The sequence below is a fragment of the Lepidothrix coronata genome, unplaced genomic scaffold (genome assembly GCF_001604755.1).
Source record: "Lepidothrix coronata isolate B3197 unplaced genomic scaffold, Lepidothrix_coronata-1.0 Scaffold13, whole genome shotgun sequence".
In the NCBI taxonomy this organism is placed as follows: domain Eukaryota; kingdom Metazoa; phylum Chordata; class Aves; order Passeriformes; family Pipridae; genus Lepidothrix; species Lepidothrix coronata.
The window spans coordinates 4,135,559-4,159,589 of NW_016690193.1; the positions used below are offsets into that span (position 1 = coordinate 4,135,559).

The 24,031-nt window shown below is 38.8% G+C and overlaps 1 protein-coding gene across 7 annotated transcripts in view; it reads left to right on the top strand.

Moving 5' to 3' along the window:
• The window catches only part of KIAA0922 (KIAA0922 ortholog), a 77,151-nt gene that overhangs the window by 30,976 nt on the left and 22,144 nt on the right, over window positions 1–24,031 (top strand). For 3 of the 7 annotated variants that reach the window (XM_017805863.1, XM_017805866.1, XM_017805869.1), the window contains 16 exons: window positions 3,903–3,974; window positions 4,896–5,019; window positions 6,073–6,189; window positions 8,125–8,235; window positions 11,983–12,060; window positions 13,715–13,868; window positions 15,960–16,018; window positions 16,380–16,488; window positions 17,426–17,531; window positions 18,150–18,303; window positions 18,939–19,109; window positions 19,399–19,468; window positions 19,862–19,979; window positions 20,581–20,722; window positions 21,718–21,827; window positions 23,428–23,500. In XM_017805863.1, the coding sequence (XP_017661352.1) occupies window positions 3,903–3,974; window positions 4,896–5,019; window positions 6,073–6,189; window positions 8,125–8,235; window positions 11,983–12,060; window positions 13,715–13,868; window positions 15,960–16,018; window positions 16,380–16,488; window positions 17,426–17,531; window positions 18,150–18,303; window positions 18,939–19,109; window positions 19,399–19,468; window positions 19,862–19,979; window positions 20,581–20,722; window positions 21,718–21,827; window positions 23,428–23,500 (1,768 nt within the window). Of the gene's footprint in view, window positions 1–3,902; window positions 3,975–4,895; window positions 5,020–6,072; window positions 6,190–8,124; window positions 8,236–11,982; window positions 12,061–13,267; window positions 13,426–13,714; window positions 13,869–15,959; window positions 16,019–16,379; window positions 16,489–17,425; window positions 17,532–18,149; window positions 18,304–18,938; window positions 19,110–19,398; window positions 19,469–19,861; window positions 19,980–20,580; window positions 20,723–21,717; window positions 21,828–23,427; window positions 23,501–24,031 lie in introns of those variants that run through there. The other 4 variants (XM_017805865.1, XM_017805867.1, XM_017805864.1 and 1 more) reach the window with 3 other exon arrangements.

Consider the following 24,031-nt stretch of genomic DNA (forward strand, 5'->3'; position numbering starts at 1 on the left):
TTTGTAATATACATTGCATAAAAATTTTAGAGTTTCGGATTGTGAATGAATACATAAAATCATACTGACCTGGTTGTTTACCTATTTTTACTTAACGCGTTGAACACTAATGGATCCGAAAGAAGCAAGGGCAAACAGTTTCAGTGGTATATTTCACAGTGCTCTCAGCATCCCTGTATTAGCATCCCCTTTTGTTAGTCCCACATCAACAGGACACCAAAATGTTCTTTCCTGGAGCAGGAAACATTGTAAAAGGCTGGAACCTCTCCATGTTCTCAGCTGCCCTTTTCCCTACAGATAAGCACCTCTGAAGCTTCTCAGTGGAGGGAATGTGATGGCTTCACATTTTACAGCTCATGTACCTTTTAAAAAACAAGAACAAAACCCTCTGAAATTGCTGCCCTGGAGTTATATGTTTCTCTGCTTCCACAGGTGATTGAGGGTGCTTGCATTCCTCCATCCTGCTTTTCTCCCCTGGTGTCACTCCTCTTCCTCATCTCACCTTCCCTCCAGCCCCTTTTTTTCTACTCCACATCCGCTTTTCTCCCCAGCAGGTGTTCCTGGTGCTGGGGGTTGTGTGCACACTCAAGATTTGTCCCTCCCTGCTGGGTGTTTTCTGTGAATTGGAGTGATGAGCTGGAGCTGCAGGTTTCATGGGCTTACCCTCTCCTTCCCTACCAGAACCTTCCCCCAAATCTTCCTCGTGGTCTAGGTGACCGTATGGTGCCCTCTCTCACAGCTCAGTGTTTCAGTTCTTACTCTTTTTTTTCCCCTGGAAATGGATGGGTCAGATTTTTAAATATGTTATGTGGATGGAGAGGAGGAAAGGCATTGAATTGTTGGACTGGCAAGTGATAACAGCACCAGTTAAATGAGGTTTTTGATACAAAAGGCTATTAGCACTGAGTATTCAAAATAATTGCCAAGAATTTCCTTCCCCTCTTCTGTTTCTTTCTCCTGTTTCCCTCCAGTTCACTTGTGCTTAAAAATGTTCTCTGAAATGTTGGAATTGAAGTGCTCTATCAAAATCTGTCATTCAGAAGATGTTGTTCAACTGGTCTGCCAAAAGAGAGGCCATGGAGTATGGAGTCCAGCTTTGTGAAGTGGCATGCTTAATGGAATGTTAGCTGATTTTAATAGCAATGAAAGAGTCATTGGAAACCAGTTTCTTTCTGTTAGGAAGAGGTCTGTTTCTCCACATTTGTTGTTTCAAGACTTCCATTCTTAAGCAGATATTTGTGTCATTCCCAGGCCTGTAACATTCTCATGAAACAATCCATGTACTTTTTTGGAGATATCATCTGTAGCCAAAAGAGTAATTTTTGGCATAACTTGAATCTGCTGGTGAAATGAGGTCCTTAAAAAAATATTTTTTTTTTTGTTAAAAACTGACTTCAAAATTTAAATGTCTTAATAAGTTGCCTTAGTTTATTTCTATGTCAGGTCCCCCACAGAGAACTGAATGTGCTGAATTGTGTTTGGAGCACAGGGATGCAGAATGGTGTTCTGCCAGCTTCCATCTGCCTTTAAGAGACTTGTAGTAACACACTGGAGAAGTGCACTTCTGATGTAGATGGGCCTGCCTCTTTCTCTCTATAGCGGTGCCTTTCAAAATGCATCCTAGTTATTCAAAGTGTGGTGAGCAGAATGTTCCCCTGCCCGTTCCCACTATTCCAACCTGTCATCTTCTCCCTTGAGGGAAAAACCCCCAACCCAAAACAGTGGTAGATCTCTTTCCACTAGTCCTGCTGTTGAAGAAACTCAGCTCTCAAGTTATGTTTTGGCAGTGCTTTGGGGCCACTGATAAGCGGTGCAGATGCCCTGGAGCTGGACAGCTGCTGGGTGATGGGCACACTGCCATAGGAATGTGGCTGTTCTGCTTTTGGGGCCAGGCTGGGGCTTGAAGCAATTTGGCAGCTTTTGTGGGGTGCAGAGCAGAAGCTGGATGTCTTATAACCATGGGACCATTCCTGGGCAAGCAGTGTGCTGGAATGCTCCGAAGTTATCTCCATGCTCAGGAGCCAGCTCAGAACCCGCAGAGTTTGTTAGCTGAGGCTTAGCTTCAGCCATTCCAAGTCCAGGCTGCCTTCTCCAGAAGGGGTGGATGGCAGCCTTGGGATCTTCCTTCTGCTGCTCTCACAGGCTTTTGTCATTTTCTGACTAGTATAGGGTTGGCTGAACAATAATACAGTGCGTTTTTGAGACCTAGTGCTACAGTGTGGCCATGTTCACCCAAACCAAATGAAATGCAGTTTCCTACACACACAGCTGGATTTTGCACCCAGTTGGTGCATTTGGTACCTATTGCAGAGAGCGAGGGTTGAGAGGAAAAGCTCTAGAGCTCTCTAGAAGGAAGGTTTGTAAGTCTTGAAGAGCCTCTGCCAATTACATGAATTGGCAAAGAGAGGCACTCAGATTCTTGCTGTTCTCAGCAAGGATTTTTCTGGTGGGAAAAGGTATTTTAGCAGAACCTGTAAGGTGCTAGAAAATTAAGTGGTGGTGGGGTTCAAGATTGTACTGTAGCGCATAAATTGGTGGCTTAACTTTTATTCCGCTGTATATGTGTGTGCATATATGAAAATTATCTGAGGACCTTTAAGAAATGTACCTTCCCCAAATGTCTGTGTCTTTTACCTTAAATGTACCTTCCCCAAATGTCTTTTACTATAGTAGTAATTTTAATTTGTGTGTGTTTACAACGGTACTCAGACTTTCCTTCTGGGTATGTCCTTGAGGCTGATTTTTGGAAGGGGAAGGAGTTGATTGCTGCGGTGTTTCTAGGAACAGAACAAGAGCTGACTGCAGCAGAGACAAGGTGGTTGGAAGGAGACTCTCAGTAGCAGCTCCTCAGGAATGCTACCTGGATATTGCATTCCTCCTGCTACAGCAGCAAGGGAATTTTCTCCCTTGTTTGAACCTGTGTTTTCATAGAAGCTGTTGGCTTTCATAATAATAAATTATGATTTTTCCTGACTGGTAATAAATTATGATTTCTCTTTTGCTTTGGAACATAGCAGCAGAATTGTGTACGCACTAATATATATTATAGGTGTAATGTTACGGAACTACATTTTAAAATTTGGAACCAATTAACTGTACTACCACACATTATGCAAAGCAACAGGATGACTAGTGAGACCGTAGTCCATCTCTCCCTTCCCAGACTCATCCTTACTAGGATGCTTATTAGCATCATCCAGTAAAGATGAAACTGGTTCTGCCTAGGCAACGTGCAGACTGCTTCTGGGAAGTTTTTAACACTGTAGCACTGGGTCTGTAGATGTAATGAACAAGTGCAGGGCTTTTTTTTTACCACTGTGGTTGTTGGGACTTGAGGAGGACAAGTTTTAATTGATAAAGTGGTGAAGATGTCCTGGGATTTCCATATTATAGCGTGTCAACTGATGTTGAAATAAGCTAAAAATGTGATGGAAAATTTATTGTGAATTTTCCTAGGGCAAAGGAAAGATGATGGTGTATGTGTTTCACAGTATTTCTTACTCTTTTTTCCATAGAAGAAATGAAGACTGGGGATCTGCTCCATGCTGATGTAGTTTTCATTCCCCAGGACTCTTTTTAGTTGTTTTCCCTCCATAGTTTACTGCACAGCCCCATAAACAGGTGTATCACTGTGACTAGGGAATTATGTGCAAGGAAGGGAGGTTGTCCAAGCCAGCACTGCCTCTATAATGAGATACTTCTCAAATTGCACTTTTGATTAGCATGTGCTTTCCTTTATTAAATGGTCAGTCTTCCAGCAGTGAGAGGAATGGATGAAAAGTTTTGGAAATACTGTGTTCCGAACGTAAAGAGTTAAGAGTCTGTACTGTATATTCCTTTCCTGCAAAGTGTAGCATCATGCCCACTAAATATTAATTGTGCTTCTTTTCCCTTCTTTTCAGCTTCCCAGCAAAGATGCCTCCAAGTGGGAAGGCCTTACATTTTCACCCATCAGTTCTGCATTTTGGAATGCAGTGAGTATCTTATATTATTGTTATTTTAGTTAATAATGAAGTGTGGAGGAACAGCTATACTGAGCTCCATTTGGGTAAAGAGCATTAGTTGAAGTCATGCATCCTCTGAAGAAAAGAGAAGTAGTAAGTAATTGCCATGGAGTTGGAACTGCTTTTCTTGCCTTGCACTGCTTTGTAAGTTAAAATCAACATAGTTCTAAGAAGGAGGAAAAGGTAGTAGGGAACTGAAATGTGTTCTGGGTATATTTCAGGGGAATCTGCATGGATGTGAAATCATTACTTCATGCTGGTTGTTAATTTTTTGAAAGATTGCCTTCCTAGTGGAGAGAGAGCTTGTTTCCTTTAACTTCTAAAAATGAAATCCAGAAAGTCCCAGGCAAACCATAATGGTGGAATACATGAGATTTTTTTCTTAGGTCTCTTTTAAGAAAACTTAAAAAAATTATTCTGAAATGATAATCAGCTTTTGGTCTGTTGGTAACAGAAAAGAAACGCAGTCCCCTTGTGAGTTAAAGGAATGTTTCAGAGGATGCACTGGAGGAGTGTCTGAGATGTTGGGGTTTAGGATGTACTAGCTTAAGCAAAAGCCTTAAGAGAATCATTGCTTTAGCTGACAAAATAAGGCTTAGTTATATAAACCTTTTTTATTCAAAACTTTGTTCTTTGTAAGGGTTATTTTTTCTTTAAACTCCCAGTGACTCCAATGAGTTTTGTCTAAGTGCACCTCTCATGTCCCAGTGTTACATATTTGCCTTTGTACACTAAAGGCAAAATTTATTCAACATGTTTCCAGAGATAAGTTACAGCTAGGTAATTGTTGCAGATGAACACCTTTGAGAGTGGTTTCTGTTTGTTGCTTTTTTTCATTGCTTGTGCTTATAATGTGAATAATATATTTATATTTTTTTCCCCCTACTTTAGGTTATTGGGGTTACCCAGAGCTAAAATGCTACATGCCTACAATCCTAGTAGAGATAGAGATGTTGTAGTCAATTCAGTGTTTACAGCTACTAGACAGTTTCATGTGTCTCCTGCTCATAGCCGGGTGAGTGTTGATGTACTTTTGGAAACTATGTAGTGGCCAAGTGCCAAACCTTCGTGCTTCCTTTGGCACAAGCTCTTCATTCTGTGTTTTCTCTTCGTGCTTTTTTGTAGGACCTCCAGCTCTTTCTCTGTTTTGCTAGTGGTTTTTTTTTGCTCACTTCTACTTAGACTGGTATGGGATGAGACATCCAAAACCTACAGTAGGAAATGTGTTTGACAGAAGAATTTTTCAGTGTTAGAGAGGCTGTTTAAATCTCGTTCTATTCTGAGCAGCATTATACAGTGATCCACAGGCCATGTGGGTGTTCTACAGCCTTGAATTTTCAGTCTTTTGAATGGTCTTGCATATTCCTCAGAAAAACCTACAGTGAAATGTTTTATGCATTTCATATTGCAATTATGACCATAATTGCCTTTATAATCTAAGACCATTATTTCAACTGATTTTTTAAACAACGTATAACAATATGATGCATGTTAAAAATGAATTGCTGTGATCTCGGTTTGATGAAGCCCAGATTTTATCCTCTGCTGATGCACAAAGGGGTTTTATTAGGTTTTCATCTGATTTGTGCTTTTACTATGGCTGAGTGGTTATTACTGTGCAGACATAAATGTCATTGTTCTTTCAGTTAGACTATTTGGTTACTAATGGTGTTGCCTAAGTTCAGCTTTAACTCACTTGACTGTGTATCACAGGGGGATTGATTCACTTTGTAATAGCCATCTGTATGTGGGGAAGTGTTTTTGTGCATGCAGAGGCTGTTGGTGATGCATGGTTAACAACTTACACAGAAAGAAACCTTGACCAATGAGGCCTGAGCTAGCTGAGAAAATCCAGCCATTATTTGGCAAGCTACTGCATGGTTTCAGTTCTTCTCTGTGGTGAGAGTTAAGAGTTGTGGACAGGTGAAACTTCTTGGCACTGAAGTTCTGCTTAGTGAGATTTACAGATAGGGGTGTATGTGTGGAAATATCCACTGGGCCGTGTGACTGAGTGGTGGGTGTGTGATCACTGGCACCAAGCAAGCAAGCTTCTTTGTGATCTCTGCAGGTGATTCCAGCGATGGGAAAGGTGTCTTTCAGAGTACTCTTCCTGCCGACAGAAGAAGGCAGTATTGAAAGCTCATTATTTATAAATACCTCATCTCATGGAGTACTTTCATGTCAGGTAACCAGTCTTGTTTTTAGCTTGAGTTTTGGATTTACTTGTGTTTTATAAAGTGAGTTTCATATTTTTAGAGACTGTCAAAATTTGTTGAATTCCTGATACAAATCAGGTGGGGTAATATCAACAATACATCTCTTTTACCAGATCATGCTAGTCTTCTGATCACGTACATGTATATGGTTAAAATTGCTACTGTTAGTGGGGCTACTTGTGGTGGTAAAATGAAGTGTATGTGCATACCTACAAGATCATTGTCTGGTTGGTTTCATATACTACTGCAGTCTAGACTGCACTGTGCTGGAATGCGTTTGTTCTGAAAAGCCCATTAGAAAATATTTTAGGTGCTTTTCAGCTACTCTGCAGGATTTTATGTAAACACATTAGAGATGTAGCACAGGGTGAGAAATTTAGGCCCTTGAAACATGAAAGTAGAAGTAATAGTTGTGCATCAAAGCTGTCTATTTTCTAATTAACTAGTGAAGTCCAGCAGGTCTTTGGCTTTTTAAAAATTTTATGAGGGACATTATATACTCCAAATTCTTGGCTTTTATTAATTTGTTAAAGAAAAATTTTAACTCTGAATAGAGTGATTTATAAAACAAGATGAGCTTTAATCAATCATTTAGCTATTTCATCTTTATACTTTGATACTGTGCTGGAAAACAAAGCTCCTTAAATTGAAGCTTAGGTAAGTTCAATTGAAATACATGTTTTGTAATACAGACTTTACATTTATCTAGTATTTATTAGAGGAAAGACCACATTTGACAGGAACATTTCATTAAGGATGAGGAAAAAGTGCATTATAAAGTGATTGACCTTTTCTTTTTGACATCCCTCCTCTCCTTGTGCTCACTCCTGAGCATTTATTGCCCGGTCAGCTCAGCCAGGGCCTTTTCAACAAGTTGTAGGGAAGCAGTTGTCAGTGCCACCTAAAAATCAGTTTGTTTCCTATTGGGCTGAGACAAAAATCAGTAGCAGACTGGTTTTCATGGACATTTTCACCAGTGACCTGAAACAGAGGAAGTATTTGCCATTGATTTCAACTTGCATTAGGTTTAAGAGTTTCAAAATCAGGCAAACTCAAGTGTTTGATGCACAGTTACAGTGCTTTTGAGAGCCCCAAAGTCTTGAAATGTTTGATGTCTCTAGTGCATTTATACAAGAGTATGTACAGAAGAATCATCCACATGGAGATGAGTTACCATTATAGTAAAATGTACTTTGTAAATACCTCCATTAAAAAAAGCCATATTCCCTCTCATCTAGTATTTTCTATCTGTAGTCAGAGATCTTCAGTGAACATAGAATGCATTTTATTATCCTCTTAATTAAAAAGATGTGGGATTTTTCTATTAAAAAATAATAAATCTTTGCATACATGTGAAAAAACACAAGTAATTTTCTTAACCTCTGATGATGCCCCCCTCCTCAATGTCTCCTGGCTCCACACGCACCCCCCAGTTATCGTGCGTCTCATTCTCGTAAACTAATCTTGGTGGAGCAAAATATAAATCCAGTAAAACCATACAACTTAAAAATCTTACAGTGTTCTGAAAATTGCAGACTTTGAAAAACAAAATGATCAGAAATTATTTTACTCAGTTTTTAAGGCAGATGGTGATATATGTATTGTAATTGCCTGAAGAATAGCAGGAGAATTTAGGTACTTTCTTTTTGGGATAACCTGATACTCTGCTGGTGTGTGTCTTTGTAATAGTGCCTGAATGAGTGAAGATTCTAAAGTGCTATTTATGTGTATGGTTACTTTCTGCATTGGAACTTTATGTCTATAAATTGTCTTTTGAAAGAACCTAATGTGAAAAACTGATCTGTTTCTTGGGAAGATTGTTATTATTAGCAAAATAGTTTTGTAAGTTGCTGCTATAAGTGAAATACTAGATGTTGATGTAATGAACTTTTTTTTGACACCAGGTTTTTGGAACAGGAACTCTGATGTCTTCTCCAGAAGAACCTAAAGTGCAGCTAGCAAATGCCTACTTACTGCTTCCACACATTCAAAACGTCCAGGCATCACACACACTGGTACAGTATATGTTTTGAGTGGAGATGGAACCTAAATCTGCTTAACCATAGGAGATTTTTGACCCCAGGTTGTTGGGATGCAAGGAATATTAATAAAAAATCTGAGTACCAGTGGCTGCAAGAGAGAAATTGATTTCTGTGACCAGCTGCTTTTATAAAACAGTCTTTGACATTTAAACTGTTTGCACTTGTTCTTGTCCATGCTCCTGTGCTGGGCTGTTCTCTCAGTTGTGCTGACGAAACTAGCTCAATGGGTTTTTGTCAGGTAGTATCTGAAAGTTGTAGGCATGCTGTTCTACAATTCAGTCTGAATCCCTGAGTAGTGAAGTTTTGGGGAACATTTGACATTTTCCTTACTGTAGAGTAACAAGCATTATCCTATGCTTTATTTGTGGGGAGTACAAGCTTGAGGTCGTGTTTTGCGGCATGATACCACCTGGCACTAGTCTTGTTGCAGGACATGAGTTGTGAGAAAGCATTGACTCAGTTCTCTGGGTGTAATTTTGCTGTGCTGTGCTGTAATTGAGGAATTACTCTTGCTTGGAGTGCTCTGGCTGTGGTCCTGGATCCCAGGTTTTCTGGTTCCTGGCTCACTTGTTGGGAGGAAAGAAGAACTGTGTCCAACACCGAATGTTTTAGTATGTCCACGTGGCCATTCAGCAGGGGCTAGTTAGCACTAAGCCATAACAGATGGTGGAGCCCATATAGGTCATCTTTGTTTATCCAGCTTCTAGGTGCAGTCTTTGCTCTAGATGCCTGGTTTTTGCCATTGTTTAGTATTTGGATGGCACTAACAGCAGCTACATCACTGCCTCAGTATGTTCAAAATGGTGTAAATGTCAGTGGAGGAGTGACATGCAGCGTAGAGGGCCTTGTCACAGGAGGCACAGGCGTCTCTTTGCTGACTTCCCAGAAGAGTTTGAAGTTTGTGAACTGATGACTTGGGAAATACTGCAAGTACTGGCAGGAGTCGAACACTTGTTAAGCTGTGTTTTGGGCTGGTGGGCAGAGGGTCAGAGAAGCAAACATGCAAGTGTGGTGCTTGGGTGTGGAGAAAGAAGGTAGTTGGACAGTAGAGTTTTTTTGGTGTGCCATCCTTGATAACTGCCTGCAAAACACTGATGAAACTCTGCTGAATCATTTTTGCAGGGACAGCTTATTAACACTGTTCAGAGTGGAAATACCACTTTAGGGTCTGTGACTGTGCAGGACAGAAACTTTGAAGGACTGACCTATAGGAGGAAGAGCAGGCTTGCTCAGTGTTTGTTGGTTTTTAACGATACTGTACCCAAACTCTAGGAAGTGGCTTGAACTTTACAGTCCTGATAATGATGCAGGAATATATCCAGAAATCTTTTCTAGAGCCATGTCTGATTGACATCTCCTTGATGGATGAATTATTTCCTAAGTAACTGCCTGCTGTACTCTCCCCCAGCGAGAATCCTAGACCTTTGTCAGAAGTAGGGCTTCTTGCAAATCAGATGGACGGTTCAGATTTTTAGGGTTTTATTGACAGAGGCCTCTGTTTCTTTAAAATTTAAGTTTGAGAACTTACCAAAACTGGCAAGAATTTAATTTGTGTGGCTTCTATCAGTTGTCTCTATTCAGTTCAAATAGCATTTGTGGGTGCCGAGTTGTGTGTGCACATACAAGTATATGTGCCTGCGTACCTGATACAGAATAGAGGCACCAGGTAATGAAGTGGCAGAGGTTGTACTGGTTTGCAACGCTTTAACTTCTCCCTGCTGTGACACTCCTTTTCAATTTGCATCTGGTACAAGCATTTGCTGCATAACTCAACTCTCTGCTCTGATGCATTAGCAGTGATATTTACAGTGTAAACAGAGTGCTTGCACTGCTGGGAGCTGTGGATGTGGTCCTGGGTTTATCTTCTTGGAAACTCTGCTTCTGACAGTGTTTTCTTCTCAGATGCTTTATCTTCTCTTTAGGGTTAACTCAGAGCCATCCTGTTGGTGTTGTAAGATAGTGGGCATGACAGTTACACGTCTGTTGTCTGCCTTAGAGAAATACAAACCCATTTCCTTTTCTGAAGATAGCTTCACAAATAAGTAAAAATTTCTCATAGAAAACAGATCAGCATCAAATATACCCCAATAGCATTTTTTTCCCCTCTGTACGTTTTACATTAGCAGCTTTCTATGTTAGATCTATGCCAGGTCAAGAAAACAAAGGCTGGAAAAATATAATGTACTTGATTTTTTTTTTTTTTTGATGGTGATGTGGGGTCTTAAACTACTTTAAACTACAGTGGTATTGAATAAGGACTAACAAATCGTTATTTAGGACAATGGAAGCAGTAGTATTCTCTGAAGAAGCACTCATAATGGAAGTCTGAGCTTGAAGGTTTATCTGAGGTGACCCTCAAAGTTGTAACCTTACTGCCTCGTTAAAACTCCACTAGCAGCCGTGACTGTGAGAGGTTAGGAAGTGGTGCATGTTTTGGAATCAAATGGGGTTTTTTTCTGCTCTCAGAATTTGATGAGGACAAAAGCATCTGTAAAAAAGAAAGGAGGTTGCAGGGGTTCAAGTTGCTGGGGACAGAGTTTGAGTCGCAGCTAACCACCTTTGCAGGGGTTACACTGCCCTCTTGTGTGAAGCTTCAGTCATTTTGGTATGAAATCCTATTAAATAGGCAATGGCTTCATTTTTCCAGTACTTTTATAAAACCAGACCCTGTGAAATGCCACACTTGAGGTAAACTTTGCTGCTCAGATGCCCCATATCTGTCCCCTTCTTCCTGTCCTAGGGAGGTACGAAATAGGGTCCTAGAAACTTTCAAAAGTTTCTTCGGTTTTCCTTTTCAGCATCAAATTATTAAAATTGTTTAGAAGTCAGTTTCATCAACACCTCCAAAAACTTCAACCTGCAGATACCTATTGAGATATTTAGTTCAGTATCACAAGAGAAACAGAGGGCGGGGGTTCCACATTGGTTTCAAAATTAGATGGAAATTTTGCTGTAATTAAGGCACTGATAGATCTGTCATTCTGATTCTGGTTTTTGGTTGGTTGGTTTTGTAACTTTTTATTTGATTTAGAATCAAGACATACTGGCTGAGCAGTTTGTGCATATAATTTGACACTGCAGATTTTCCAATTAGCTTTCATGAACTATACTTAGCTTTGTTGGTGCTGTTGCCCCATTAGATTTATGAGTGCTTTACAAGGTAGCAAAGTCAATGTCATCTTTTATTTTATTTTCTTTTCCTGTTCCAGTCAATAAAAAGGCAACACAATCAATAAAAAGGCAAAACAAGTATTTTCTGTCTGTCCATTTTGGCATGAAGCCTATGTATCAGACCATGTCCAAGAATTATTATGTTCTTGGCCTAGCAGAAGTGTTTCAGTATCCAGTCAACAAAGAAAATACACAGAAAACAAGGAAATAAGCTTTTATATTATACAAAAAGGGTCTGTTGAATACAGGTTTTTGACATATGAAAGTTCATTAGAATTCTCATGCAGATGCTCTGTAAATATTGAATGATCATGTGTAATAATACTTTGATAAGTAAATAGATACTGATAGAGTCCTGAAATTTGGAGACTGATTGATGGCCTACTGTATAGACTAGTCATATTCATTTTAAAAAATTCCTTACATTGCTCTGTTATGTATGCATGGAAGCAGTCTATTATCTTTATAATTTATGGTATATGAATCAGATTTATGTGATATCATTTGAAGCAATGTGCTTGATGTTTTCTTCAATTTTCTTTCTTACAGGCAGAAACTATGAATGCCACTCTCTTACGGGTTCACCTTGAATGCAGTTTACCTAATGACACATATCAGTTAGTTAAGGTATGTTTTATTATTATTTTATATCTCTTTAGGTCTTCTTATTTTAAGCCAACCTTAGAGGGATGCTTTCTAGAGCTCTAGAAGTTTTAGCAACAATGTAGTTTTCAGTGTCTCAAAGGGGAATTGTGCTTTTATAAAACTGTATCCTGGGATACCAAATAAATGTGACACGTCACACTAAAATCTTTAGGAGAGAGGGAGATGAAAAAAGATACCCAGTACTCCATAAACGTCCAAAGAACCAAACCAATACCAATCCAACAAGTGTTCTAATGTGTGAGTGTTGTATTACTTACATAGGGCACAAAACTGATTAGATCCCTGTAATTTCTTTTCTCCAGAAATGTTTCACGAATGTCTGGTTCACAGTGAGAAGTGATCAGTGAACTGAGGGGCTGAAGCCTGGGCTGGCTGGTCCGTGTTGGGGGTCTCTGGAGGAGGCCATGGACCTGAGCCATGAGGAGGGGCGAGTATGTTAGCAGACGCCCCCTCCAAAAGCACTGAGGCCCAGACTCCGTAGCTGTATTTCTGTACATTGCACGTGGCAGCTGTCCTATGCTGTTCCTCTTCATGTTTGGTTCTTGCATTGAATAGTGCATAGGTACACCTGAACATTTGAGGTTGCATGGAGTGCAGCTGCCTGCTCTTTGATCTGAGCTTCCCAACACCGTGCCTGTGCTCCAGTCTCCATGGCAGCCTCCTCTCCTGCTCCTGGCAGCCATTTCAAGTGCTGAGGTTTTCTTTGATGCTGTGTGAGCGGTGAGCTGGGATCCCATTCCCTGGCACTTCCTGGCTCCTGCTGTACTTCCTTGCTGCACTTCAGATTAGCTGAAGGTGTTTTGCTGCACTTCTGAGAGCACTTCATGTGCCAGTTCTCTACTCCTCCACATCCTAAGCAAATTAGTCCTCTTGGTAGGGCATTGGAGCCTGGGTTTAGCAACCTTTGTGGTGTGATGCAGAATCAATTTATGTTATTCACTGTTGATTGTCTAGTTTTGTTTTGCTTTGTTGGCTTTAATTTTTTGTGTGAAATGTTGTCTGTGTCTTTGTAGTTGCAAGGACTCAGCTGTGTTAACAGCAGCCACTCTTTACAGATATAAATAAGATCCTACTTGTATTTATCTGAAGTATTCTAGCCAGACGACAGTGTTTTCTATTAAGAAATGTACATGTATGTTTGTTTTTTTAAAATTACTTCAGTGAGAAATGGAGACAATAAACACAGGATTTGGAAAAATTAACTATAAACAGACCAGTGAACATGAACTGTCTTCCTACCATTAAGACACATGCATCAGTCTGTTTATGGCACATTTTATTGAAGGCAGAGGATTTAACAAAGGAAACTGTTTTGCAGTCCCTGAGGTGAGACTGACTAAGACAGTTTATGAATTTGCATTCTCTCAAGGTTCGGTGTCCTTTTTAGTTGTTTTTGTCTTTGTTTTTGCTGTGCTGTCTGTACTTGCACTGTGTTTGGTTTCTTCTGAGATTTTAGCAGAGATCCTAATTACTCCTGTTTTGCCAGCATTTTGGTGCTGGAAACCTTGTCTATTAGATAATACCTTTGATTAATTTCTCAAGATACCTTACTGTAATGAATTTTTTCTGTTCTATCCCCCATCGCACACACCCCATATCCCTTGTCTCACTTCAGAGTTGCTGTTTTATGTCTGATGACCCAATGCTGCTAGAAATGAGCTTAACAGTAAGAGTGGAAAATGCCCAGCAAGATTTTGTGGAGCACAGACAATACTTACTGGAGAATCTTTTTGTTGTTTATGTAGCAATGGAAAAAACAAAGACCTCAGGTAAGTCCTAAATATACCTCTTAATTGTAATACAGCTTGGTTTTATACTTAAATTGTAATTTGATGTGCTAAATTGAATAAAATTCAGTTACAGCTTAATTTCATGAGTGAGGGAAACCAAATCAGTTCAGTTAAACACAGCTTGTCAGAGAATTTGTACAGTTACCTTAAACACAGTTCTCTTCATGAAGGTAACAGTTGCAAAGTTGTAAACTATATCTGTTTCATTCTTTTATCTGTTTCATCTTTTATATCTGTTTTCATTCTTCAATCCTCCACGCTTATGCATCTGCTTAAGTAGTATGGAAAGATGACATGGTCCTTCGATTTCTACAACTGCATTTCTGATTTCTCATTAATTAAATTGACCATAATGGGACTGTGAATGCAGAATGGTTTTTACAGTACTGGGAATAGTGGCCGTTTTGGAAAGTAGGGTAATGAAGTAAATACAGATGTCCGCGTCATTTCCTCTTGTAAGCTAGAATTCCACAGGCAAAACAATCAACTCCTTGCAGTTTCTTTATGCTGCAAATCCTCTAAATCCAGGGGATTTTAAATTATCATAGAGCTTTGCAGTCTGTTAAAATAGCTTTTTTTTAGACTGCAAGTTTTACTTACTGATTGGAGAAGAAGGAACTGCTTAAGAATCCAGATTAAAATAATATTTTTTTAACATACTTGTTAAAAATTAACATCTTTTTGTCTTTTGCAAAATGCCTTTCAAAACCTAGTCACAAAACAATATATGCAATATATACTATTTCCCTTGTACCTGTTCTGTGATGTGATATTTCACAGCTGAAACTGAAATACCCACTGTAAACCAAGTTTCCTTGCCGGTGAGATGCCAGTGCTTTGCTATATTGAGTTGTGGATGTACATTTATTCTGATGCTGGTAGAAAATTGTTCACGTCTCTTGTGTCAAGGGTGCTCACCCTGAACACTTTCAATGGTTAAAGTACTGGAAGTATGCTTTTAGGGCTGTTTTCTGTTAAATGTGGTGCACTTATAAGTCCTCACTGTGTCAGAGGTTGGTCCTGTAAGCCCTTTGGAATTGCTGTTGGTGAGAAGTTCCATGTTGTGCTTCATCAGTACCGATGGTGGCTTTACCATATCAAACAGCAATGCTTGCTTGCCTTCTGTTTGAATAATGAAATGAGAAATGTAGTCTTGAGGGTAAAGTCTAACCGATAGGAATATGATGCTGTGTTAGCCTCTGTGTGCAACATGTGTCAGCACCTAGAGAGGGACAGCAGGTAGGCAGTGTCTGCACAGGGGAGCTAGCCAGCTGGAAAGGTTGAAGAAGTGTATGCACTTTGCACAGCTCTCTGGGTATATGGAGCATCTGTTCACTCATAATTAGCATCTTGAACCCTCTTTTGGAGGCTGGCACTTGTAGTCTTTCTTTCAAACAGCTGAGCAAAACACACACATTATTAAAAATTGTGGCTGGTGAACTGGGAGAGTGTCCTTTCACTGTGAACCTGCATATACTGATGTAATTCAAGCATAAGCAAGGGTAAGAACTCAAGTTGTCTTCCTTCTGGAAGTTGACTGACCACCCGTAGTATAAAAGTCATCTCTTATTCTGTTCTGCTGTTCTTTTCTTGGTGCTCTACATCTTCATCGTGTCCTGTGGACAGGAACATAGCTTTGCCAGTGACGAAGGGTGATTACCCAGTAGAGGTGTACCACTTTATTGGCAGTTGAAAGCTGTGTTATACCTGTCTCCAGTTGCTTTAGGCAATAGTTTGGTACCGTACCAGGTGATAGGACCATTCCTGTTTTGATCCCAAAGCACTGAATCTGGGTTCACATTGTCTCTTTAGAATGCTTTCTATTTAAAGCAGGCAAGCCAGGATCTTGTGTAGCTGATGTGATGCAGAACAGTAAAAACTGATTTCTCTCCTGCTGTTCATAATCTGGCCCTTAGAAAGTTACTTCAGCACCAGCCATCCTTCTTTCTTTCTCTTGTCACACAAAGATTTTTAAATTTAAATTAGGTTTGCTTCTCATATGAGTGTCTGACAAAAAAAGAGTGCTTCCATCCTTGGTGAACTTACCTTGGTGTTTGTTCTTTTGGACAGGTCATTCATCAGTAGACGTGCATATTATGCATTCTGGAAACAACCTCGTGCATATACAGGTAATTGTGGTCTTCAGGAAGTCATAATTTAGGGTGTTGAATTTGACTGGGGAATTAACTCGCTGGCTTTCTCTAGTAGCAGATTGATTTTGCTGGTAGCAAATGTCACACTTCTAAATTTTTAAAATGTCCAAATATCTAATAAATCCTTGAGACGATGAGTTGTAATTCAGTGATGGATTTTTTTTTAATGACATAAGAGCTGTTAACCTGAATAAAAATTCATGTGTTGATTTAGAAGATATGAGAAAATGGCAGGTGGTAGGTTGCAAATTTGACAAGAAGATAGACTAATACAGGAGCTACTATACTAATAATGGTAGTACTGCTACAAAGATGATCATGTCTTGTCTTCTTGCAGGAAATACGGCAATTGTCACAAAAAGATACACCACCTGTGGAGTTTGAGCCAGTACTGCTATCTTCATCGTCTACTAACTTTACAAAAGTTGCTTCTATTTCTTGTAAAGGTACAGGATACATATATTTAGAGATAATATGATTAAACAGGATTTGATTATGAAAGGGTAGCTTTTTTCAGCAGAGACCCTGAAAGATCTCAAAATCAATTTGTCTGGACTTTATTGAGAAGGAGCATGAATTCTTTCTGCTAATTGTTTCCACCATTTTTGTATATATATATATATATATATATATATATATATATATATACTTCCTCTTATGCTGATCAAAGGCTCTAAGAAAGGGGAAGAAAACATTTGCTGAAATGTTAGCATAATTATTGAATATGCTTTCTCAACATTTGCATTTTTTTCTGTTTTACATACGTTTCCTAAAAGGCTATTGTGCTTGGGTGGTCGTTTTCTATGACATTTCTTGGCAGGATCATTGAAGAGGTTTGCCTGAGACCAGACATGTTTGTGGCAGAGGTTGACATTTCAGTGTTCCTGACTCCAGCCTGTTTTCTATTCTGACCACTAGACTGCAGTGTACAGACTCTAAACTTTTATGAAACAAGCTGCTTTCATAGTGACGCTGAGACATGTTTTTCCTAGCAAAAAAAGGGCAAATAAGAAGAAAGAAGAGACTATTATGTTAAATGATTCTTTTTTCAGAGCAGTTTTTCACTTACTAAAAGGAGGCAGTGTGCACTGTTACATAAGAATGCTGTGCCAATGACATGTGATTAAAATTGGTCGGGTTGCTCTTTGCAGTCTTGTTGTATGTGTTTTTTGAAGGTGTTTAGCATTCGTAAATTCTTCTTGAAGTAAGGCTTGAAACCTCTGAAAATTAGGACTCGAGCAATTAAATGGTTTGCTCATCTCTGTGAGGGTTGGACCAGCAAATGTTCCTCTTTATGGTGCTCTTGCAAATCTTCACATGAAAATCATTGTGGATATGCTTTTGTCCTGGCTGATCTATTCTGTGTGTCTGCTCTTTGCCCAGCTGCATCCTGTGACAGTGAAAGTCTTTATTCTGACAATAAGAAGAACAATGTATTGGAAGGCACTACAACACTAAAAGCCTGTCTTTCCTGTCCTGTAATGGAAGGGTAGGTTGACAGTGGATTTTTGTATGTTTGTTAACGCTCATTGGTATTATAATAAAAATATTGTAACGTACTTTTAACAGAGGTGACAACTTGCTTTGTCACTGAATGATTCCAGGGTCAGTGAAGAGGCTTCTTCCTGTTATTACTGTGTCATTTGCCTGTGACATGTCAAGCAATAGTTACATATTTTATCCCAAGAAGAAAAGGATACACCTTAGCAGCTCATATCATATAAATGTTGCTTAGTCTATGACAACATTTCCAGCAACCTGGTTAATGTAATGTAGAAGCTGGATAGTTTTAGAAAAAATGTGAAGTCTTTTCTTTCTTCAGTCATCTTTTGCCAATTTCATCCAACCCACTGTTTCACAAAGCAGTAAGCAATGTTGTACTGTAGCATAACCAGGGGGTAGAGTTTTTGCCTACCTCTTTTACATGGTTTTTGTAAATTTTTACTCTCTTATGTAATTTTTAAAAAGGACATAATTTTGTTCTTCTCTGTGAAAACTTAAAAAAGTTTCTTTATGCAAGAATACTGAGTATCTTGTCTTGTATGGACTACTTACGTGTGCTCAAGGACTATTGCAGATGTATTTTGTTTTCTGGATTTACTTACAGGTATTTTGATGTAGATCCTTCTGCAGCATTGTTTCATATAGAACCACACCATAATACTTCAGGATTTTGGTCCATATGGTTTACAAATAATTTTTACTTCAGCATTGAATTGACTGAAGTCTTCATAGCCAGAGAAACAAAGAACATAGTGAAGGTAAGCTTTATTTCTTCTTCATACAGTGTTTTTTCTCTGTTTTAAGGATATGGACCTTTGACATAGAAAACGGATTCTCTGAAGGACTTTTTGTTCTCAGAGCTGGTTGGAATCAGTTAAAAATAAAGGTATCTGTAACTATTAGGTCCTGAAGATCTTACTGTCTCGTGAGGCATTATTCACTGTCCAGCTTAGTTTTGTATTGTTTTATTAACAACTGTTCTTTCATTTGAGTTGCAGCTACAGATGCATCAAATTATAGACTCTTGCTCTGTTCTCAGAATTGTTATATGTGTGTTTGTGCTCTTCAGGATTCAGCATTTCTTCATAGGCCATAATAGAAGTCTTTAGTGCATAGATGAGCTTTGAAGTTTAGAAGGCGAAGCCAATAATTTACTCGCGCAATTGCTTGATTCAAAGCAGGCAAATCTGGTTTATGAATACATCTAAATGTCTCTTTTTGTATTTTGATAGGAGATTTGCATATGTGCACTGTGTGGGTCACTTATGGGCACATATGTGCATGTAGTAACAGCAAAAACATGAAGGAAGAGAAATTTTACATTTTTCAAGGTATCTCTTGCACCAGAAATGGTGTATGAATTGTAATTCAGTTTTTGTTTGATTCTTTCTAGATTCTGAACTTTGATGAACCTTTGACTCTACCTCCAGGCTGCTGGAATGTATTTTCTTTGAAGCTCAGTGTGAAAGACACTGTAACGAATGTGCTCTCTAGTATTTGTTTGGCCACAAATGTGGGAGTGATATTTGAAATACCTCTGCAGATATATGCGACTGTGTCCAAGGTATTGTATTCAATTGTGTTGATTTATTATTAGGCCTTGCAAACCCAAATGCAGCAGTGCCTCTCTCAGGCCAGAAATCTGTTCCTTAGTCCTGAAAGAAAAGCTAAGTAGCAGACCACGCTGTGAAACAGTTCTGTAGCTTGAGAAGTCCCCAAAGTTGAGCAGTGATGGAATTATAGTTCTCTATTTTTAATTCTTTTTTTTTTGTCATTAAAATTATGCACTGAGAAACTGAAATTTGTTCTCTTATTTTGTCATATGGTCAGTCGGTTTTGTTTTGGTTTTCCAGCAGGGAGATCTTAATTTTGAAGCAGTTGCCCACTGTGATATTCAGTGCTACTTGGGAAAGTCTGATTCAGGTAAGCTCATCTCCGGCTTTTTTTGGCATCTGTCAGTAGTTTTATTGTAGAAAATTCATTTTATGTAGCAGGACTTGTAATGAGAATATGATAACATGATGACTTTTCAATGTCATCCATTAGAAATGGTGGCGGTAAAAAGGACTTACTAGAGCATATAGGTCTGTGCAATACACATACTCTTGTTTGCATGTACAATTACTGTGGTTTTGCAGATGTATTTCCTTAAGCAAATCTGATGTGTAAAGTAATTTATATACCCTCACATATGCTTACTTTGAAGGGGAAAAGTGGGTTGCTGTTTTTATTTTTGGGTCTGGACCCTTTGCAGATATTGATTACTCATGTTCAGAAGTAGATTGATGGAAAGAGCAAAATCTGTTATCGTTTTAGCAAATCTGCTTTGGCAGAAGAGTCTCTCTCTCGATCGTTCTGCCTGGGACCTGGATTCTGAGCTTGCAAGTGACCTTTATCGAAGATGGCATAAAATAAGACATGGGGAAGCCTGCAGGTCTGTACAGAATCTGTTGAAGTTCTTAATTCAAGCCAGTACAGTGTTTTAAGAAAGAATATTTTTGTTCTGAAGTATTCTTAATTAGAAGAAAACATTTTGGACCTTCCTACACTTAAGTTAGTTGTCTTGAAGCACCTGGAGTTTCAGAGCACTCCAGAACACACCCAGCTTTCATTTCAAGACACTACCAGCCATAAGTAAGCTTTTCAGATGCTTGAACTTTAGAATGTAAGTAATGTTCTGACTGTAGTTGCCTCACCATGGCTACCTAGCATGAAAGCAGTCAAAGCATGTTTTACCAGATCATTTATGGAGTTGCATGACTCCTTCATCAACAGGTTGCATAGCAGTCCTTTCAGGATTAGGGTCTTTGGATGGCTTCCAGGGTACTTAGTTCCTGGTGTACATACACATGAGTTAGACTGGCTCTCTGCTACTAGGGTACAGCTTTATGGGCTTTATTTAGTAAAGAGCATTTTCAGGGAAAGATAAGTTGATGTAATTATAAATCCTGGCAAATCATCTTTTTTGTTTTTTCTTTTTCTGAAAATAAAAAAAAGAAAATAACTAACAATGTTTTCTGGTTTTGCCAATAAAGCAGGAGAAGTATTTTAGGATCGCCTCACTTTATTCAGCAGAAGAAGTCTGAAGAGGAATCCTTTGCCTTTTTCTTGCCGCGATTGACTACAGAGCCCAGCCTTACACTCAACTTCAGTGCCACAGCCGTTAAAAGTAGTATGGTGAGGATGGTTGTTATTACAGTTTTCTGAGTTGTATATGTTTAGCTTGTTTAAATAACAAAAGTTTGTGGTTAATGTTTGGTGTTGCTTAGCATTTTCATACTGCTGGTAAATCAGTGTTTTGATCCAATTTAAGATACTAGATTTATATCCCTTTGGCTCTTTGGTAAGTTTTCTAGCTACCTGGTTGTAATGTTTTAATACAAGGAGAGGAGTAAAGCAACGTAGGTCTTATCCAACAATTGTTCGTGGTTGTCAAAGTTTTCCTTGCATCATTGTATAAGTTACATGCTTGTGGTAAAATAATTGAACAAAGGACTAGGGATAGGGTGTACTGTTATTAATGATGCATGTGGTTACAGTAAAGTCTTCCTCATGCCACTGCCTTGTGTAACAGAAGTGTGTAAAACATTTATGAGAGATACACCACTTGCAGAGCACTCTTCCAGCCACACTGACAATTATGTCTTTCTTGTTTGTCAGATTTAGGTCTCCACTAACCTACCCTATGCCAGAACCAGTCATATGGAAATAGTTTTCATATGCACATTGTGAATTACCTTAATATTCCATGTGTCCAATTTAATTGTTAGTCATTACAGTAATGTGTATAATAACCTGCTAGCACTCAGACTTCTGTGAGAAGGGGTGGCACTTCACTAACTGCACTTTCTTCTGTGCAAGAGCTTTGTTCGTGTCTGCCTGCATAAATCAAACTCCAAATGAAAGGATTGTTGGGGGAGCAGGGGCAGTCTATATTTTTATACACACAGTTCTTCGGGCACTTTTAGCTGATATTCCAAATTATGACATTGTGGTGACATGTCCTGCTGTTCCATGCAGTCTTGTGCATGTATGATTATACTGCATTAAGACAGAAGCCAGATTGAAGTCCCTTGAAAATGCAGATCATATTACCAGTGCTGAACTGTTTTACCATCCAGTTCTCAAATATGTAGTTTTTAACTTTTTCTTTTCCCCTCCAAACTATTTAGGTAAAATATTTCGTACTAAGAAACCCTTCATCCTTCCCAGTTACGTTGCAGCTTCTGCCTCTTTCTTACTACCCTGATCCCCAAGCTTCACTGAGTCTGCTGAACAAATGGTAAAAACTATCTCAGGATACTGTTTTCCCTTTTAAAAGATCTATTTGCTATGCCTTATGATTGTTGCTTATTGTAGTTTTTTAATTTTTCAAAGTGTCACTTAGGTGGGGACAATGTTCTGACTCATTTTAGAAGATACAATCATGTTCAGAGCAGCTTCCTGTATGGTGCTTGACTTTGTAATGTACCTCATCACTGATGAATTACAAATTGAGTATGTTTTAAGCAAGTTTCTCTCTGCCAGATCTAAACTGTAGTTAGTCATCTTTTAGGATGTGAGGCTTAGTGCAAGCTACCCAGGTGAGGTGAACAACTTACAGAATTGGGGATGTGCATGTCCCCACAATGCCGGTTGGTGTCTATACAGGGTCTGTAGCCTGATCACTGAGAAGAAGGTATCTGAACTGTCCCACCAGGAAAAATTTTTTTCTTAGATAATAATCCAAGTTACAGAGGACACAGGAACCAGGAAGAAAAATTCAGGTCCAGAGTCAGGAACCCCACCATAAATGTTTAGGGCCAGCTAAGTAAATGTTTCTGCATTGTTTTAGAACTGAGATGATCTAATGAGAAATCTAGATTAGAGTTAGATGAGCAATAAAGGGGCACAGTGAGGTGAGCTGAAATTCACCAAAATAAGCCCTGGCTGTCACACTTTGAGAAAATGATGTAGTTGGTAGGACTGCTTGGTTCGAGACAGTGGGATTTTACTCATGTGCCGAAGTGTAACTTGCATATTTGGGGTCCAGATTCCTGTTTAATTGCTTCCTTAACCTCATTTCTTTACATAGGTATGTGTATGTGCATATATATATGTGTGTGTGTATATATATATGCACATTAATAACTACATCTGTTTGCATACTAAATGTGATTTCCACAGAGACTTTCTAGTGGTTTGAAATTACATTTTCTCTGTATTTTCACACTTTAATTTCTGGAGATCTTCTAGGTTTACAAGAAATCACATCCATTAACTGTTTCTTTTTAAGCTAATGTCATTGACAGTTGTGACAAGTGAGTTTTCATTTTAGTGGCTCGAGGTCCATTAGTCCTCTATAACCTAAATTTTACCTGTTGGTTCTCTTATGTCAGTTTTTAATACCTTCATGTCAAATGGTTGTAATTTGTGCTCAGGTACAATAATCAACTACTTTACATGAATTTGATTTGCAAATTATGTGATAGAAAACAGAAATTTGTCCCAAACAAATCATGAGTAGAAAGGGAGATATTTGAGTAAATTAATGAGATTTAATGATTATTATTTCTTAACAGTTATGTAGGCAGAAAAAGCTTTGGGGTGTTTGTATTTGTGTGGCTTAAAAATTATATTTCTTGACTGTGAGCATTTACAATATTGTACACTGACATATCTAAAATGCCCAGCCATTTGTCTGTGTTCCAAATGTGTGGAATTCATGTAAAACTGATTTGTAGTGTATTCTGTTAAAATGCAGACCCGTATTTCACATCTGCCAAAATGAAATTGTAAAAATAATCTTTATTTTAGAACGGATGCCAGCATGTAAAAATAAGTCAATTCACTTCTGACAGGCTGGGTTTCAAGTGCTTAACTTTTTCTTTTGGTTTATTTAGGTTCGGCATAAATGTGCAAGCTATTAATTTCACAACCACCGAATTCAGGCTAATGGATGAATGTTCTCACAGGGTAAGATGGCTACTTTTGGTAGAAGAAGTGGTCTGGCACACTAGAAAAAGCTTTTCCTAGCTATGCTACTTTTCAGTTGTTCCAAAGTACTATTTAAAGCATAGTGTTTTCTTGATTGTTAGGTGTGTATCTTTGCAGTTAATTATTTTTCAGAATTTTAGTCTGTTTTGAAAACAGACTCAAAAGCTATAGGAAGGGAGTGCATGTGTGCCTGGACACTGTGTGTACGTGTTGAGGAGGCCACCGTTTGCATTCTCCGTTGAGACTTAGCTTTTAGCTCCAGGTTGAACATGAAGTGTTAGGCTTTTGAGTCAGTGATGTCAGGAACTAGCTGATTATCCTTTCAGTAGAGGGAAATACTGTCCTGGTAGTTCAATGAAGGAGAAGGCTGCATTTCTACATTTCAGCTTTGTGTCATTGCACCTCCCAGATTCAGGTTTGGAATATCATGGTTCTTGCTGGTTCCCATTGCCTAATTTTTACATATGTGTGATAACACTTGACTGTGTCACACCAGTGCTGAGCTGTGGT